The sequence below is a fragment of the Oryza brachyantha genome, chromosome 6, assembly GCF_000231095.2.
Source record: "Oryza brachyantha chromosome 6, ObraRS2, whole genome shotgun sequence".
NCBI classification, from domain to species: domain Eukaryota; kingdom Viridiplantae; phylum Streptophyta; class Magnoliopsida; order Poales; family Poaceae; genus Oryza; species Oryza brachyantha.
Genome location: NC_023168.2, coordinates 19,858,218 through 19,875,187, shown reverse-complemented (window position 1 = coordinate 19,875,187; position 16,970 = coordinate 19,858,218). Strand labels below are relative to the sequence as shown.

General features: G+C 42.8%; 3 protein-coding genes across 4 annotated transcripts; all 3 read left to right on the top strand.

The window, feature by feature from the left end:
• The first annotated feature begins 1,353 nt into the window (after nucleotides 1-1,353).
• Nucleotides 1,354-8,347, top strand: LOC102713376. 2 transcript variants are annotated; one of them, XM_015838482.2, is made up of 10 exons: nucleotides 1,354-2,955; nucleotides 3,138-3,245; nucleotides 3,345-3,516; nucleotides 4,004-4,119; nucleotides 4,228-4,437; nucleotides 5,747-6,022; nucleotides 6,117-6,243; nucleotides 6,488-6,621; nucleotides 7,875-7,955; nucleotides 8,045-8,347. In XM_015838482.2, the coding sequence occupies exons 1-10, from the start codon at nucleotides 1,354-1,356 to the stop codon at nucleotides 8,129-8,131; spliced, it is 2,913 nt and encodes a 970-aa protein (XP_015693968.2). In that variant the 3' UTR covers nucleotides 8,132-8,347. The 2 variants fall into 2 exon arrangements, with proteins under 2 accessions (XP_015693968.2, XP_015693969.2); XM_015838483.2 differs by lacking the exon at nucleotides 7,875-7,955.
• A 653-nt stretch (nucleotides 8,348-9,000) lies between these two features.
• On the top strand, nucleotides 9,001-11,282 carry LOC102713093. The gene is made up of 4 exons (XM_006656319.2): nucleotides 9,001-9,110; nucleotides 9,219-9,342; nucleotides 10,214-10,293; nucleotides 11,062-11,282. Exons 2-4 carry the CDS (start codon nucleotides 9,229-9,231, stop codon nucleotides 11,132-11,134), a joined length of 267 nt encoding a protein of 88 aa, XP_006656382.1. The 5' UTR covers nucleotides 9,001-9,110; nucleotides 9,219-9,228; the 3' UTR covers nucleotides 11,135-11,282.
• Nucleotides 11,283-11,723: 441 nt separating this feature from the next.
• LOC102712825 (probable glycosyltransferase At5g20260) lies at nucleotides 11,724-16,288 on the top strand. The gene is made up of 5 exons (XM_040524737.1): nucleotides 11,724-11,968; nucleotides 12,135-12,493; nucleotides 12,705-12,859; nucleotides 14,132-14,495; nucleotides 15,173-16,288. The coding sequence occupies exons 2-5, from the start codon at nucleotides 12,293-12,295 to the stop codon at nucleotides 15,839-15,841; spliced, it is 1,389 nt and encodes a 462-aa protein (XP_040380671.1). The 5' UTR covers nucleotides 11,724-11,968; nucleotides 12,135-12,292; the 3' UTR covers nucleotides 15,842-16,288.
• Nucleotides 16,289-16,970: the final 682 nt, after the last annotated feature.

Here is a 16,970-nt window from a genome sequence, read left to right as displayed (position 1 = left end):
GCCAGCGCCGGTGCTTGCTGCTCCGCCTCTCTCGCTCGCCACACGACGTCGCTTTCTGCGCGTCGTTCCCAACTGACGGGAGCCTGAAGGTCGTCGCGCCGGCATTCGTCGAGGCAGGTTCCATGGATGGAAGCTTGTAGATCATGGCATGCAAAATTCACTTAAGTCGCAAAGCATTGGAATTTGGAATCAAATCACGACCTCATCGATTCAGCCATGCTGCGCTAGCCAGTCAAGTGAATGGAAGTTGGTGTATGGTAGCAGCTCCGAGGTGTATTTAATATGGGTAAAGATGGAAAAATAATCTCAGACTAAGAGCAAGTATAATAGCAGGCTATAAGTTGAGTATATGCTTATGTAAAGGAGAGATGGTATAAAAGAGAGTGTACTAGCTTGGATACATGAACCAAAAAACTCCGTGAGAGTGACAAGTGGGTCCTGTATTAATGATGAAGAGCTAACTAGTATATGTGTGGATTAAAAGAAGAAGTCTTATAGTCAGCTTATTAGCTATATTATTAGTCTTGCTCTAATGACTTCTTTGTATGCTAATCATGGTCCTAAATGCCCCTGTATTTCAGAATCTGAGCAAGTTTTTGTGTACCGATAAATCTAGTATCTAAACGCTCACTTTGGTTTTTTTTTTTGGAAAGGAACCCTTTGTGTTTGTTTGGATAATGGGAACTAGCAAATCTTTACCCACCTTCTAAGGGCCTCTTTGGTTTGAAGGATGTTTAAGAAAAATGAAAGAATTGAATTGTTTCGTCTGAAAATTTTATAAAATTTATGTGATCCAAAGATCCTACCCATTATCCATTGATTCTTCGTCACTCTTTTACACTCCATTTATTTTGATTTTGCTTTTACTTATAAGTTAAAATTTGAACTTTTTAATCTTAAATTTATAGGTGATTCTGAAACTTTTTCATCGAAGTTTATTTCATAATGTCATCTAGACATCTAGTATGAAATGCTGGGAGTAGCAATTTTTCTTAACAAATATTCCACAGTAAAGCCCGAAGTATATCCTCTAGTTAATGACAAATTTATCAGCCTTTTAGTTAACCATAATCTTTTCGTATTTATCACTCTTATCTAAGATAAAATCGCCAACAAACTCTCCAGGGATCTAGCTCTGCGTCCCCCGCACCGAAGGCTTTAAAACGAAAACGAAACACCCTTCGCCCCGCGCCTCCTTTCCGGTTTCCGCCGCCGCCGCCGCCGCCGCCTCCTCCTCAAGTCCCCGTCGCCGCTGAGGCATTCCGACGAACACCTCGCGCGCGCGCGTGCGTCGCCGCGGCATCTCCACCAGCACCTCGATCTCTCGCTTCGCTTGCTCTCGCACCCGGGGTGATGGGAAGGCGCAGAGCCCAGCAGCAGCGCAAGGAGGCCGAGGCGGAGGCGGCTGCACGGGGGGAGGGGGAGGAGCGGCGCCTCCGCGAGGCGAGTGCCCTGCGCAAGGAGGCCGTGGCGGCGTATAAGATGTATCTCGAGGGCCGCCACGACGAGGCGATCGCCCGCGCCGAGGAGCTCGCGACCAAGAACCCGGAGTCCGTTCCGATGGTCCACCTCGCCGCGGGCCTCCACAACAACGCCTGCTCCCGCGCCGTCGCCTCCGGTGGCTTCGACTGCCAGTGCAAGGTCACGGCGATGCACATCGCCCGCGCGCGTGACTTCTACATGCAGGCCAAGCTGCTCGCCCCCAACTGCATCCAGATCGCCACTGGCCTCGCCATGGCGCTTCTCTTCAGCGACAAGGACTACGAGCCGGACCGCGAGATCAAGCGTGCCATAGAAATCATCTCCCCCACCGATCCGGCGGAGACCAACGTCGCATTCGACCTGGAGATCACCGGGTCCCTGAGCACCGCCATGGACAGGTTGGCGAAGGCGAGGGAGGATGCCCGCATCCTCCATGACCAGATCATGCACCACATGTTCACCAAGAGTATTCCCGATGCCGTCGTCTACGTGCTCGACATCTACAACCGCGAGGGGGCGGCCAAGGCGAACGAGGAAGCGAAGAAGCTCGCCGCTCGCTACGACTACTCGGCGCGCGCGCACTTGACCCGCGCGTACATCAGCTTGCAGTTCGCGCGCTGCCTCGACCCGAACATTGACAAGAAGATGTTTCTGAATCGCGTCCTCGATATCTTGAACAATGTGGTTTACAAGTTCCGCGAGTCGCTCGAGATTGCCATGTTCCGCGCGAAGCTCTGCTTCGTCCTGGAGATGTATTATGCTGTGGAAGCCGAGTGCGACCGGGTGTTCTTGATGGAGAATCCTACTGATCCCGGAGAGGAGGACGTACCTCCTGGATCAATCCCTGGAGATAAGCCTGGAGATAGGAAATCTTTCATCAGCAGAGAGTTGCAACGTTTACTCCAGAAACTTGTCTTGGCGACTAGAGATTACTGGTGCTCCTTGACGGTCGAGAAGCAGGAGAGTTTTAGAGTTGTGGGACTCAAGTCTTTGCATCAACACTTCGTTGATGTCTATGAACATTTCCCAGAGGCTGCAAAGACCATATCTGATGCACTCAATTTTGTCAAGAAAAACCGTTCATGGAGGTTCTGGATTTGCCCCTATTGTGTTGGCAAGAAGTTCCTGGGCATTGATTCGCTAGTGCAACACATGCGCAACAAGCACCCCGAAGGGAATTTCTGGCCGAAGCTACTGTCAGTTTTAGACCCGAGATCAGTTTCTGATACACCTGAGGATGATTATTTATTGGACAATGTAACTATCTCTCAAGATTCAGAGGAGCAGTATGTCTTCCGTTTCAAAAGGATGGATGATATTTTCAAATTCTTGTTTCTTCGGGCATCTAACAAAACTGATGAAGAAAAGCAATTGCCTGAAGTACGTGAGGAAAAATGCAGAAAAGCAGGTTTTATCCTTGATAAGATCAAGCTAAATCTGAAGAATGTCTCCACAGATAATTTAAGCACTGAGGTTTGACAATCTTTTGTTTTGCATGGTCTTGTTTCAACATTGTTTTATTTTATCCACTCTCATACTGATTTTTAGATAATGGAGGTTTTGTTGAACTCGATCAATTTCATCAAGTTGATACTATTATTCTGAGAACAATTCCAGCCACTCTCATACTGATAGCCATCTTTATTATGTTGCAGCTCAAAGAGGCTTGTGTGGAAATCCGAGCCATGTGGCATTCTTTTCTTGATATATCTCTTCTGGATTATGGTGTAGTCATCTCACCGTTTGCAATATCTTTTATATCAGTACGTTTACATCTGGAGATGTTTATGTATACTTATCTGTCTGTTTGCCCTTTACTGTGTGTTCTTATCTATAAGTCTATAATCTTAAGTTCTTAACAGGACCGGTTACTTGAATGCATGACTGAAGATAAAAGGGCTGCCAATAATAGTATTGATGGTGCTGTTATTGATGCAGTATTTCCTTTTGTTGATGTCCTTCCTGATATTGATGAAATATTCCCTAACGTTGAGGATGTCCCTGACAGCAATGATGCTGATACATCAACAACAGGTTATTCAAAATTTCGGATCCTCTTTCAATGCAAACTGTCTTGCTTTGATACATATTTTGTTATATTCATGAATCCCAAATTATGTATATAACATGACTTCAAATAAGCATCATATAGACATTTTATTAAAACCATTCTAGTTATTTTGCGGATCTGTGAATATGGTAGTATTAACACTAAATAGTTGCTTTGTTTTCAGGAGAACTTTAACATTCCCTATCCAAAAGGTAACTATTACATGATCTAATCATTCTTGAAAACAGATAAACCTCTTTCAATTATTAGTTGTGCTTATGTTTTCTTTGTTAATGTGAACAGATTAATCTGTTTCTTTGGTTTCTTTGGTTTCTTTGTTAGTGGACATAGTAATCTTGTCATAATTACATGTCAGGATCCATACATGTCATAGCAAAACAATCTGCACCCATTTCTCAATCTTGTTATGTAATGTGATTTTTGTGTATTCTTATGGGTAATCTCATCCAGTAACTTATGGCCAATCGACTGAGGAAATGGAAAGCGCCACCAGATATCAATGTTTCGATGTTTTCAACAAAGAAAACACGGATAAAGACCTGTTCATCTTGTATTTGATCATACAGGTAGTCGAAACTGCATGTAGTTATGTGTTTGTCATGTGCTACCTTTTGAGTTCTGATTTCCCTTTTTTTTTGGTTGGGAGAGTTCTGATTTCCTATAAACATGTGCAGTCATTGTGGAATTTGAGGTGCTTCAGAGATGAGTTTTTAAGGGCACCACCTGCAAGGATCCTACATATCAATGAGAACTGCTGCATTGCTGACCTAATCTGTAGAATCTTCTTTGCTTGGGAGAAAAATGAACACAATCAAGTGAATGTTTTACTGACTTCTGTCAAGGCTAATCTCTGTAAAATTGCAGATGGTAACATGTTTGAGAAGGTAGTATGTGGGTACTACCATTGTATTTTACTATTCTTTTGCATGATCAGTTTATTCAAGTAATAATTATTACTCTCTCCATTGCCTTAATACAAGGAGGCCATGTATTTCCATATTCAGACAATAATATTTTTTGGACAATTAAGTCGGCTTTCATATGGCCATGGTTTTGTAATCATTGCCAGTATAATATGAAAGAAATATATTGTCAAAGTTCAACTTTGTAGACAATGCCTTAAAAGAATAAATGGATGGTTGAAATTCTTAGTTTGCACTATGCCTTGTAAAAATAATTGTAGGGACTGAAGTTTTACTGCATCCTATGAAAGTTACTATAATTCTTACTTTCTATTTTCTAGAGATCATGGAGCTTTGTGATTGCTACCTTTGATTGACTACATCCTGCTGATTACCTTTATTTCTATTTTCTACTACATCCTCTTGATTTCTTACTTTCTATTTTCTAGAGATCATGGAGCATTGGAGCTTTGTGATTGCTACCTTTGATTGACACATCCTCTTGATTCCATACTTTCTATTTCTTTGATTGACTACATCCTCTTGATTCCTTAATTGAGATAATGGAGTTGAGATCATGGAGCTTTGTGATTACTTTTAGTATGGGACCCGGACTCCAGTGTGTCCCTCTGTTTTCATTCTAGTAATTTGTTTTTTGCCAGGTCGGCTTGAAAGGCCGACCAATTTTCATTAAGATGAGAGGAAAAAATACAGAAAAGGGCAGGTTACAACACAGCATTAGAATGCTGTGAAACCTGGAAGGAAAAAAACCAGGAAGTTAGGAAACCAAAAACAGAGAACTACACTGTTGGCCTCACGCCGCGCCATTGAATTCTGTTTTCATTCTAGTAGTTTGAAACTTTGGAAGCACCGGAGTGCCAACATCTTTGATTACTTTGAAAGGGTCTAGCCCAAGCGTTCAGGTGGTCCTGTGGTGTTGGGCTGGGGCTTCTGCTTTGCACAAGTTCCTCCTAAGGTTGCTCTCTCTGGCCACTTAAGTTTTTATAAGCCTCTCTCCTTGTAATTTCTCTCTTCTTAATGAAATTACATGCAGCTCAGCAGCTCTCTTGCGTGTTCAAGAAAAAAAAAGATAATGAATCATATTAGGAGGTATATTTTGTTGGCAAACTCTATTATTAATTACATTTTTGTTGCTTTTACTCTGATTAACACATAACATGTCAAACTAACCATCAGATACTACAAGCATATTCATTCTGCTTAAGTCTTATTTTATTCTTTATGTAATGTTTTCTGCCTTCACAAGGTAAACCTGGTGAATCAATTTCAGCTGCAGGCTGGAAAAACTTTTGCTTCTGAGGTTCTGGCAACGATTCTTCAAGGATTGCACATGTCAGAAACTCCTTTGCATTTTGATTTCAACAGTGAGATTGAGGATTTAGAAGTACGTCCTGTCAGCTGCAAAGATTGCATATGCCGAACACATAATCTGTTTGGGATCAGTTTCCATGTGCAAATGAGCTGCATGTGTGGGAAGTGTTTTGATGAGAAAGAACATACTGCAATTTTCTATAGACTTGATGCAGATTGCCCTCAAACAACAGAGGTGCGTCAGATCAATTTTTTTACGAGAAAGTACATACTGCAATTTACAGTGTATCCTAAAAAGTAGTTACTGGCTTGCTGCCGGTTTTTTGCAGATCAAATCCTTTGCAGATCTTCCGGTTATATATGAGCAGCTATGCTTTGAGGACAATTGTGAGCATTGTGGAAGTCTGAAGAACGTTGATGTTTCTCCTTCAAGCACATCACATTGCTTTATAATAGGTAAATGTTCTTCTCTACAATAGTATATTTCGTGTCCTTTTTCTCCCACCTATACAGAAAATGATATGGAGATATGCATGCTCAAAACATATCTTGAAACTTGAAGGCTAGCTTCTTAACTACAACAACACTGAAGTCACCATTACTAACTTAAAGAGGCTTTCTCTCTGTTCTTCTTTTTGTTTGGTTCCTAAAGTTAATATTAAAATATGTCTCTTTTTTTGCTGTTGCCATTATGTTGCAGGTTTAGACTGGTTTGGTGACTGTGAAAACAAGGTTCAGCTATCTGAAGTTATGGTTGGAATTGCACATCCCCTTGATATTAAACTTCTTTGCAAGGGTGTTCACTCCGCGGCAAACTATTCTCTGGCCTCAATGGTATGTGCACAGAAAACCTTTCAGTTTGATTAATTAAATTATTGACATGATAGAGAAGTAATGCTACCCTTGATTGTTATGGTGTTGGTTGATATCAATTATCCACTGTCCTGAGAGTTCTATGTGTCGTTGTGTTCCTTGACTGGTATTGTATCTAATTGTAGTTATCACAAAATATCTAGATTATACTCATAAGGTGAGAGAGGTCACAGGGACATTACATAGTGTTAGCAAATTAGCATGAAAAAAAAGGAGGTTTTACTAGAATTAAACGAACCAAGCTTATTGGTGGTCTTTACCCGGTTCAAGCTATGATCCATAATATTCTCTAAGTTGTCCGTATAGCATTTTGGGGAATATTTGCAAGTTAACAATGTTCCTGTGGGTGGACTTATTCGTCCTAAAACCATACTGACCTCCAACATTGGGAAGTTTTACGAAAAGTATTTGGGTAAAAGTTTGAGTTGCCGATACTGTTGTAGTTATTATGACAATAACAGAGAGGGCAACTCTCCGATGCATTTTACTGGTAGTATTATACTACCAGTAGAAAAAGAGTATTTTTGTACTTTGTTAATAACTTGATTAGCAGTATTTTGTAATTTTATTTTTTGCAATAAAGATCACAATAAAAAGGACAATATCACCCCTTCAAATATCTAATACACTAGTATAATTAAATCACAGTCGTTCAATAAAAATAAATTAATAATATGGATTAAATATTATACTACCAGTAAAATGCACCGGAATCAACAACCCCTAATAGAGAATGTTTGTGCGGGTGGAATTATTCGTCCTAAAACCATGCCGGTCTCCAACATCTGGGAAGTTTCAAGGAAGGTATTTGTGCAAAAGTTTGAGTTGGTTGTCTGTGTAGACAGTAGTGACAAGCAGAGAACATCTTGAGTGATTTTTCACTATCTCTGTGAAGCTTTAAAATGAAGTACCACGTCGGGGTAATCTTTATTGGACTTGTTTTGATTTCTGTTATTCCCCTTTTGTCTTGATATAGTTTTCCTTTGCTTTATATCTCAACTCTGAAGTATAACCATTAGAAATTATATGCAGTTTTTCTGTTTCAATAAATTTATTCCCATGCTCTATTCAGTTTTGCTTCAGGTCTTCTGCAAAATTTGTTTGGATGCTCCTTAATCTGCCTGCTCATACTTGCCAACATAACCATGTCTAGCAAATATATTACACTTGCATACGCCAACCTTATTCATTCCCTGTTATTCAAAACCCTGCAGATCACCTATGCCGATGGGCACTATATCTGCTTTGTTCGCGACCAGCATAAATGGCTCATCTGTGATGCCGATACTGTTGTGGTAGATAACTACATATGGCCTCTGCTTCAGCCATGTAGGCTTCTTGATTCTGATTTGCTTTCTAATTCTGAGCTGCTCACTCTGTACAGGCTGAAGATTCCTGGGAGCAGCTGCTTGAACACTTCAAAGACTGCAGGCTCCAACCTGAAGTTCTCTTCTTCGAGGTCATTAAGTAGATAAGATGGATTGCTTGGAAGAACCCTGTCATAGAATTGTATTCGTAACTTTGAGTTAATTCTGACATTTGTGGATATCAAAGAAAGGCCTTCTGGTTGACCTTAAAAGATATGGATAGGACGAACTGTGGATTCATGTCCTCTCAACTTGTAGTCCGCCCAACTTGTATCATGACATTGCATTGGCAATTTCTTAATGTCATTTTATTTCCTCATATCATGGAAAATGAATGCTTGAGATTGAGTGAAACTATTTTGCCATCAGGCTATTTGTAAACCAGTAATAAGTCTGTAGGCTTTAGTGGCTGTTTAGATTCAAGGATTTTTTTTTGTCTCTTGTCACATCGGATATTTGAACGTTAATTAGGAGTATTAAATATAGACTGATAACAAAACTAATTGTATAAATAAAGGCTATTTCGTTAGACAAATATTTTAAGCCTAATTAATTCACGATTAGCAAATATTTACTGTAGCATCACATTCGCTAATTATGGACTAATTAGGCTCAATAGATTCGTCTCGCGAAATAATCCAGAATATGAGGTGAGTTTTATTAATAGACTATATTTAATACTTCTAATTAGTGTCCAAACATTCAATGTGACAGGGACTTAAAAAAAAGTTGAGAGAATCCAAACACCCCCTTAATTTGTAGTCAAGACATGAGACATTGTAGCATATATGTGCATTCATTAAATTTTTTTGTAACTCACATGATATTTGTTGGAATTTCATAATGGACAAATATGTGGACGGGATACACGGCAAGGTTGGACTTGTAATTCGAAGGCCAGCTCGTAATGGGCCGAAAAGGTTGGGCCGGCTGACGTGGCACCGAACAAATTATTGGGCCGGATTTTCTCCACTAGGCATCTTCGTCTACCCGTCGCCTCCGCCGCCGCTCGCCGGCTCCTCTTGGGATCGCACGCGGCGCGCAGGGAGAGAGTTGGGGCCTTGGGGGGCCGTTCGGTGCTTGGTGAGTCAGCAGCCTCTGATCTCTCCCTCGTCGCGTTGATACGTTCTCGGGATTCATGGGTGGATGCCTCGTGCTGGTGGATTTGAGCCATTTTAATCTCCTTTGCAGCGAAGAGAGGATGGGCGAGGAGAGGCCGGTGCCGAGGAGGGAGAGCCCCTGGGGCTTGCCGGAGGGAGACAAGCGGGAGCCCAAGGCGCACCGCTGCAACGACCGCGCCGAGGACGTCGTCCAGGTTCTTCCCCTCGCTACCTCCTCATTCGCTAATCCCAACCGGCCTACAACCTGATTGATTCTCGTATCACTCTCATATTCCAACCCGATGAATTAGTAATGGAGATCGCCAAATTCATAGCTGCCTGGATGATACTTTTGCGGAGGAGAATCTCCCATCCCTTAATTCTGATTGCTGATTTGGATCTTGGTAGTTGCTGTTTCGGCATCAGTAGCCACATTCCCCTAAATGTTTCTCTTCGTGGTACACTAACAAGATACATGCTGCCCTCGACTCACCAGCCAGGCAGCCACCATGGCACAGGCAGGAGCCATGACTGAGCCAGGATGGTTCCTGCCTGTGGCATTGTTGCTGTTTTCTTGCTTAGGTGGTATTTCCATGCCTGATCCCGAAACCATGTTTAGGAATCACCTAGATGGCAACCATGTTACTATGCTTACCAGGATGAAGTAAACCTTGGTAATGAGCCCATAGAGCACAAATAGGAATGGCAGGAATAAGACAGCAGGTTTGGTGAAGTTCAGAAAAAGTAGTTACCGATCAACACAGTTTGAGAAATACCCGATGTTTACAACAAAGTACAACTGTACAACGTAAAATCTATCAATGAGATGGAATTGTCCTAACTTCATCTAGCATGCTGGTTCCACTAACACTGAACCTGCCAGGGCCCAAAATTCTTCGTCCTGTCCGGGATTTTCAGTAAAGGGTTTTCATCAGTTATCAGCGGCTGCTATGTATTGCCTAAGAATGCTGACGAATTTTGCTCGTTGCCATTTATGTTGAACTATTTTATGTTGATCATGCGATTGTTAGGTCTTAAATTCTTGGCCATATTTATGTTGAACTATTTTCTTTATTTCTGTTGCAGGCTTGCTTTGAAGGGAACCCATTCAAGACAGTTCCAGGTCCATTCAAGCTCTTTTGGCAATGCATGCGTTCAAAACCTGGGTATGTGCAGCTTCTTATGTTTTGTGCTTTTGTTCACATCATCTATTCCCTGTGATATGAGGCAACATGCCTTTCAATATGTCTAACACAATAAACACTAAACCTGATTGGTAAAGGACAGAGGAATTATCTGCTTGAAGGGGATATTAAGTTAGGAGTACTGATGCTATTTGCCTGGGAGCATCAGCTTCAAACAGGCCTGCTAGAAGTCTTTGGCCTCATCTTTTTGCTTTTGCTTCTTACAAGGCAAAAGTTAAATTTTAAGTCTTAAATTTGGAGTTGATTTTGGGGGGTTTTTATTATAGTTTATTTTTCAGTCTTTGCTTTTAGATCGCTAAAAACACGTATATAAAAGTTTTAATCACAAATTACTTTTCATTTGCAAATATGTCATTGTTTTTCCCCTCAAAAAGCAAAATGGTAATCACCTACCACTGAACTTGACCAATAGCCATGAAGTGAGCAATGGAAGTATTCTTGCTAGTTGCTACCATACCTTGGGTAACAACTTGGGTGCCCTTTGGATCAGTATATGTGACATTTGTTTCCCAAAGAAGTTTTTGTACTTCAGAAAACTGTCGCTATTTATTTAGCACATTGAAATATGAATCTGTGTGCATTCTGTGGTTATGATGGAATATACTTGTGGGCGACTAGTAGCTAGTTCCATACGCAAATACTTCAACACTGCAGTGAGATCTTTAATCTGAATATTTATCTCTTTCGTTTGAATCTGAAGTTTTTCATGTACCAACCTGTTATTTACAGGGAGGAACCAACGGAACCATATACTTACCTGCAGCTGGATCCTCCAAAGAGAGCGGAAGTCAAGCTAGAGTAAACAACACCCAAATCGTTCACAAATGTGTTTAGTTTATTTCCTACTGGTTTGCCTTTGAAACAACGCTTTATCTCCTAGGGATCGTGTTGTGCACAGTGCCTTATCTTTGGGTATCCAATAAAAATAGAACTTGTCAAACCCTGATCCAGAAAACTGCCTTGCCTGGAGGTGATGTCACTTGAAATTGCTGTTGCTGATGTGAAGATTTCCCTCCCTTTCCTGATGCTGTACTAAAATGATGTCTGTACACTGTACTTTCGAGCGGGCAAGGGCTCTGCTCATCTATACGTAGTATTTCTTTTCTGACCCCACGAGGAAGAGTGAAACGGTTTATGATAGTGTCTACTTGCTGCAGAGCTCTGTACTGTAGAAGAGTAGCATGAATGCACTACTGTTCCACTGTGTAGAGTCAGTGACTTGTTTACTGCAATTGTCAGGTACAGGCCCATAATGATAATAATCTGCTTCTGTATCACAAAAATCTGCCATGATCTCCGTAATCGGCCTCCTGTTTCCATTGCTGTTTGGCATGTCTTTTTCTTATGATTATAAGTTAAAATTTGGATTTTAAAACTTAATTTCATAGTTAGATTTTGGAGTTTCTTTTTTCATAGTTTATTTTCTATCTTCTACTTTTATATCGCAAAGAAAAAAACGCATACACAAGTGTGGAAACATGTCCCACAAATCAGTTTTTAATGACTAATAAGTTCTTTTGCTCATGCTTTTAACAAGTGAAAACGTGTTGATTGTTCTACAGATTTACTGCTACTGCAGCTAGCACATGGTGATGGGTCCAGGCACGCATCAAAGCTAGAGACCGTGCCGTCCACGGTGAGTCTCTCTGTTAATCTATCGCCTCAATGCACAATTACCACAATGCCTTGGCACACACCCTACCTCTGCATTGCATATTTGCAACTGTGCAGGTAACTAATCCAACTCCTAGGTTGCAGATCCAAAGCTGCAATTATCTGAACTCGAAAACTGTTGCGTGCAGATCCCCATCATCACGCATCGATCGACCTGGGACGACTGTCATCTATCCATGGCCTTGATTCTTGTAGCGTAGAGACTACATCATCGTCTGCTACATATAGCCCTGAAATGCACCAATGCATGAGCGATCAGCTCACCTGAAACTGAAACTGACCATACATGGCGTCCAAGAACGGCTGCGCCTGCCACTGCGTCCTCGTCAACTTGGCCTCGTGCCTCCTCCTCGCCGCCGCCGCCGTCTCCGTCCTCGCCGCTGGCCGCGTCAGGTCTCCCGCCGCCGTCCATCACCATTCCCTCTCGTCGGCGTCACCATTGTCACGCGCTGCTCATGCCGCCCGGGAACTCGTGAACCGTCACCAAGTACGTACACACTGTCACTCACTCACAGGGTCACAGCGTTGTGCAGTGATGTGATCAGTAATGGCCATTACTACTACCATGCATGCAGCATTGCAGCGTCGTGCAGCTGCAGATATCAATGCAAAAAAACCAAAAAAAAAAAAAGAGTCACCTGCACCATGTATACGTTTTGGCAATTTTTTGTTTTAATTTTGTTTTGTTCGTGTGTCAGGTGCAGGTCAGGAGCTTGGAGGCCGGGCTCGCCGAGGCGCGGGCGTCCATCCGGCGAGCCAGCCGCACGCGCAGCTGCACGCCGGACGCCGGCTCCGGTGCCGGCGGCTTCGTCCCCAGCGGCGCCGTGTACCGCGACGCCTACGCCTTCCACCAGTTCAGTAATTTACCACTCCGTTTCCCCCTTCCACCAGTTTTGCAAGCATGCAAAAATATAAGTCATGCAAAAAGTTAAGTTAATTATAAAACAATTCATAACAAAATAAATGATAATTATATAATTTTTATAATTTTTAAACAGGACAAATCCGTAACATCACTAAGTTCCTAGTGAAAACGCACCAATGTTTACACACACTTGTCCCGTTGGCCAATCCATATCTGACCATGCAAATCCAAGTAGCAACCAAAAGCTAGCGTAAATTGGGCAGCAACTGGCCACTACTAGTTGCCGGCTAAGCTAGGATACGCATGCGTCGAGACCCAAGAAGCATTAACACGCCTTCCTCGCCGATTTGGACGCCAAAGCATGGACTGAAAATATAAATAACGATGAAAAACATCTTAAAATTAATTTTAAACTTTATCTTATAAACATAAATAAAAAGATAACGCTACGGCGAATGGACATACGTACGGATATATCGGACCGTCTGTGATTGATCGATCGCTTGTTGGCTGGTTGACGGGTGCATGCTTGGGCTTTTGGGTTTGCATTGCTCTTTGCATGTTTGGTCAGACAATGCATGCTTAATTTGTGACGGCAACGCCCAGCTAATCTTACAGGCAGAGCACACTGGTCCATAATTAGGGCGTCAGTTCATCGTCACCAGCCGTCTTCTAGATGCATCATTTCAGTAATTAATTACTACTACTCTTTGCTCAAACTATATATAATAGCGTGTGGACCTAGTTAAGTCGTAGCCTACATGCACGTACATATTCACATAATGCACCTGTACTGTACTAGAGATTATGAGTACTATAATACGTACTCCAGTACTATAATATGGTATACGGTTTTTTTTTTCTGTTACTTGCAATTAAATAGCACTCTACTTACGTACGCGGTACATAATTTTGCTACTAACTATCTTATCAGTACACTGTAGTACTGTACAACCAGTAGAGGTTAATTAATCGAATGTTCATGATTAATTAACAGGCATTAAGGGATAATCTTTTTCATTTTTTTAAAAACCTAACTGCATATTGCACACGAAAAATAATTATGAATATGACTTTTATATATGTGTTCTTGGCGATATAAAAACCAAGACGGAAAAATAAACTGCTATAAAAAATCTTAAAATCAACTCTAAATTTAATGTTGAAAATTTAAAATTTGACTTATATGCATAAAAAAGTAAAAAAATGGGTGTGTAATTAACTAACGCATGCATCATTTGATCATTGATAACATGTCAGGAGTTACACTGAGATGGAGAAGAGGTTCAAGGTGTGGGCGTACAGGGAGGGCGAGCCGCCGGCCGTGGTGCACAAGGGCGGCGCCGCCGTGACCGGCGCCGACGGCATCGAGGGCCACCTCATCGCCGAGCTGGAAGGCGGCGGCGGGCGGCTCCGGGCGCGCCACCCCGGCGAGGCGCACGCCTTCTTCCTCCCCATCAGCGTGGCCAACATCGTGAGCTACATCCACCGCCGCGACATGATCGACTACTGGGACCCCCAGCTCCGGCTCGTCGCCGGCTACGTCGACGGCCTCGCCGCCAAGTACCCCTTTTGGAACCGCAGCCGCGGCGCCGATCACTTCTTCGTCTCCTGCCACGAATGGGTAAGTCCTTCATTCTTGTTCTGTTGTTCAGATTTACTTAAAAAGCACGGACAAATGTTTATATTTTAGAATAAAGATAATATTATTCTTGCGAAATTTTCAATAGAATGTTCTAGCTTTGACAATATCATAGAAAATTTAATCCTGCACTCACACATCCAACCAGTGTAGTGTAGTGTAGCTAGTTCGTTAATATGTCAGTTGATCAGTTGCTTTCAAGTGTTTAATACAAACCGGCAAAAATTTCGTACTAGAAGTGATGCCCAAACAGGTTACGCATCCGCGTTTAATTAGCTGAGACGTCTCTGTCTCACGCATGGCATGCATGCAGAGACCAATTAGCAAGGTAGGGAGACATGATGACAATCATGAACAAGACGTAACCATTTGATCGTGACATGATCGAATAAAAAATGCTGGTTTTTTGGCCCCTCTTTTCACTTCTGATTATGTTTATAAGCTAAAATAATTTTTAAATATTAAATTTATAGTTGATTTTAAAATTTTTATTAAAATTTATTCTTCCGTCTTAATTTTTAGATTAATAAAAACACATATATAAAAGTTTTATTTATAGATTATTTATAAATATGACGTAAGATTTTTTATGAAAAAACACCCGTTTGTATAAGGGAAAGAATTAAAAAACAAAACTTGACACGCTGCAGCATGTGTAGGCCCCGATCCTGTCCGCCGCCAAGCCGGAGCTGCGCGCCAACGCCATCCGAGTCATGTGCAACGCCGACATGTCGGACGGCTTCGACCCCGCCACCGACGTCGCGCTGCCGGTGGTCAGCCGCCGCGAGCCGGCGCCGGCGTCGTCGGAAAGGACGGTGCTCGCGCTCTTCGCCGGCGGCGTCGCGCGCGGCGGCGCAGTGCGGGAGGCGCTGCTCGCGCGGTGGGAGGGGCGGGACGACCGGGTGGTGGTGTACGGGCGGCTACCGGTGGGGCTTGACCACGGCGAGCTCATGGGCAGGGCGCGGTTCTGCCTGTGCCCGTGCGGCGGGCGCGAGGGGGCGGCGGCGGCGAGCCGCCGCGCCGTGGAGGCCATCTCCGCCGGGTGCGTGCCGGTGTTCGTCGCCGCCGGTGGCGACAGCTACTCGCCGCCGTTCAGCGACGTGCTCGACTGGCGCCGGTTCTCCGTCGCCGTCCCCGCGGACCGCGTCGGCGACATCAAGGACATCCTCGCCGGCATATCGGACCACCACTACGCCATGCTTCACCGCCGCGTGCTGCGCGTCCGGCGCCACTTCCGGCTGAACCGGCCGGCCAAGCGGTTCGACGTGGTCAACATGGTCATCCACTCCATCTGGCTCCGCCGCCTCAACTTGACCCTCCCCTACTAATTAAATTAACTCACTGAACAATGCTTATAACGCGAAAACACAATTACTCAAGAAATTAACAAAAGTTAGGTTCATGGTCTCATGGATGCTGAAAAAAAAATGTCCACGTTGCTACGAGAATCGAACTGTTTCATGTAAAGATTCTCTCTCCCACAGGATACCTAGCTTGACGGTGAAATGTGCCAGGGTGAAGATGAACACTGTAACCTTCGAGAATTATTTCATGTAAAGACTCTCTCCCCCAAAAGATAACTAGCCTGACGATGGTGAAATGTGTTAGGATGGAGATAAACACTATAAATTCTCTCTTCCAAATGATACCTACCGTGACGACGGTGAAATGTGTCAGGGTACTATACCTTTGCATATATATGTAGTAGCTCAAACGATTATAACTGTTATATGTGTATTTTTTTTAAAAGAAAATATGCTATATAATATTGGATAAGGTGGTGTTTAGATTGAGAAAATTTTTGGGAGAAGTGTCACGTCAAATGTTTGACCAGATATCGAAAGGGGTTTTGGACACAAATAAAAAAACGAATTTCACGGCTAGCCTAGAAACGCGAGACGAATGTTTTGAGCCTAATTAATCTGTTATTAACACATGTTGGTTACTGCAGCACTTATGGCTAATCATGGACTAATTAGGCTCAAAAGATTCGTCTCAAAATTTCTTTCATAACTGTGCAATTAGTTTTTTGGTTCATCTATGTTTAATGCTTTATTTAGATGTTCAAAAATTCGATGTGATGTTTTTGAAAAAAATTTGAAGAACTAAACAAGGCCTAAGATATCACATGTACAACGAAGCTGGAAGAGCATTTTGAGACGGAATGTGGTGGCAGTGAACATTGGTAAGTTTGGACAGGATGTGGTCAAGATTAACGGCAATTCTGCAGAGATGTGGATCACGGCCGGCTGGGAGGAGCGCCGGAGTTAACTCTGGTGGTCCAGTCCCAGCTTCAATTCCGCACCTGCCCATTTCTACCGTTCTACTGCTGCATGCTACTGCTACTAGTAGGTGCAGAGAAAGAACTGAAAAGAAGGGAGCAATTCAATGCCCCCCTTTGTCTTGAAACTGAAAAAGATTTGCACACAGAGATCAGAGATCAGAGATCAGATCAGG

Excerpts from the sequence above, each read along its gene's own strand:
- LOC102713376 (XM_015838482.2), top strand. The coding sequence starts at position 1,354 with ATGGGAAGGCGCAGAGCCCAGCAGCAGCGCAAGGAGGCCGAGGCGGAG. Across the intron at positions 4,120-4,227 it reads TCTTGTATTTGATCATACAG|TCATTGTGGAATTTGAGGTG; the intron begins GTAGTCGAAACT and ends AAACATGTGCAG. Across the intron at positions 6,023-6,116 it reads ATTGCCCTCAAACAACAGAG|ATCAAATCCTTTGCAGATCT; the intron begins GTGCGTCAGATC and ends GGTTTTTTGCAG.
- LOC102713093 (XM_006656319.2), top strand. The coding sequence starts at position 9,229 with ATGGGCGAGGAGAGGCCGGTGCCGAGGAGGGAGAGCCCCTGGGGCTTG. Across the intron at positions 9,343-10,213 it reads GCGCCGAGGACGTCGTCCAG|GCTTGCTTTGAAGGGAACCC; the intron begins GTTCTTCCCCTC and ends TTTCTGTTGCAG. Across the intron at positions 10,294-11,061 it reads TGCATGCGTTCAAAACCTGG|GGAGGAACCAACGGAACCAT; the intron begins GTATGTGCAGCT and ends TGTTATTTACAG.
- LOC102712825 (XM_040524737.1), top strand. The coding sequence starts at position 12,293 with ATGGCGTCCAAGAACGGCTGCGCCTGCCACTGCGTCCTCGTCAACTTG. Across the intron at positions 12,494-12,704 it reads AACTCGTGAACCGTCACCAA|GTGCAGGTCAGGAGCTTGGA; the intron begins GTACGTACACAC and ends TTCGTGTGTCAG. Across the intron at positions 12,860-14,131 it reads GACGCCTACGCCTTCCACCA|GAGTTACACTGAGATGGAGA; the intron begins GTTCAGTAATTT and ends ATAACATGTCAG.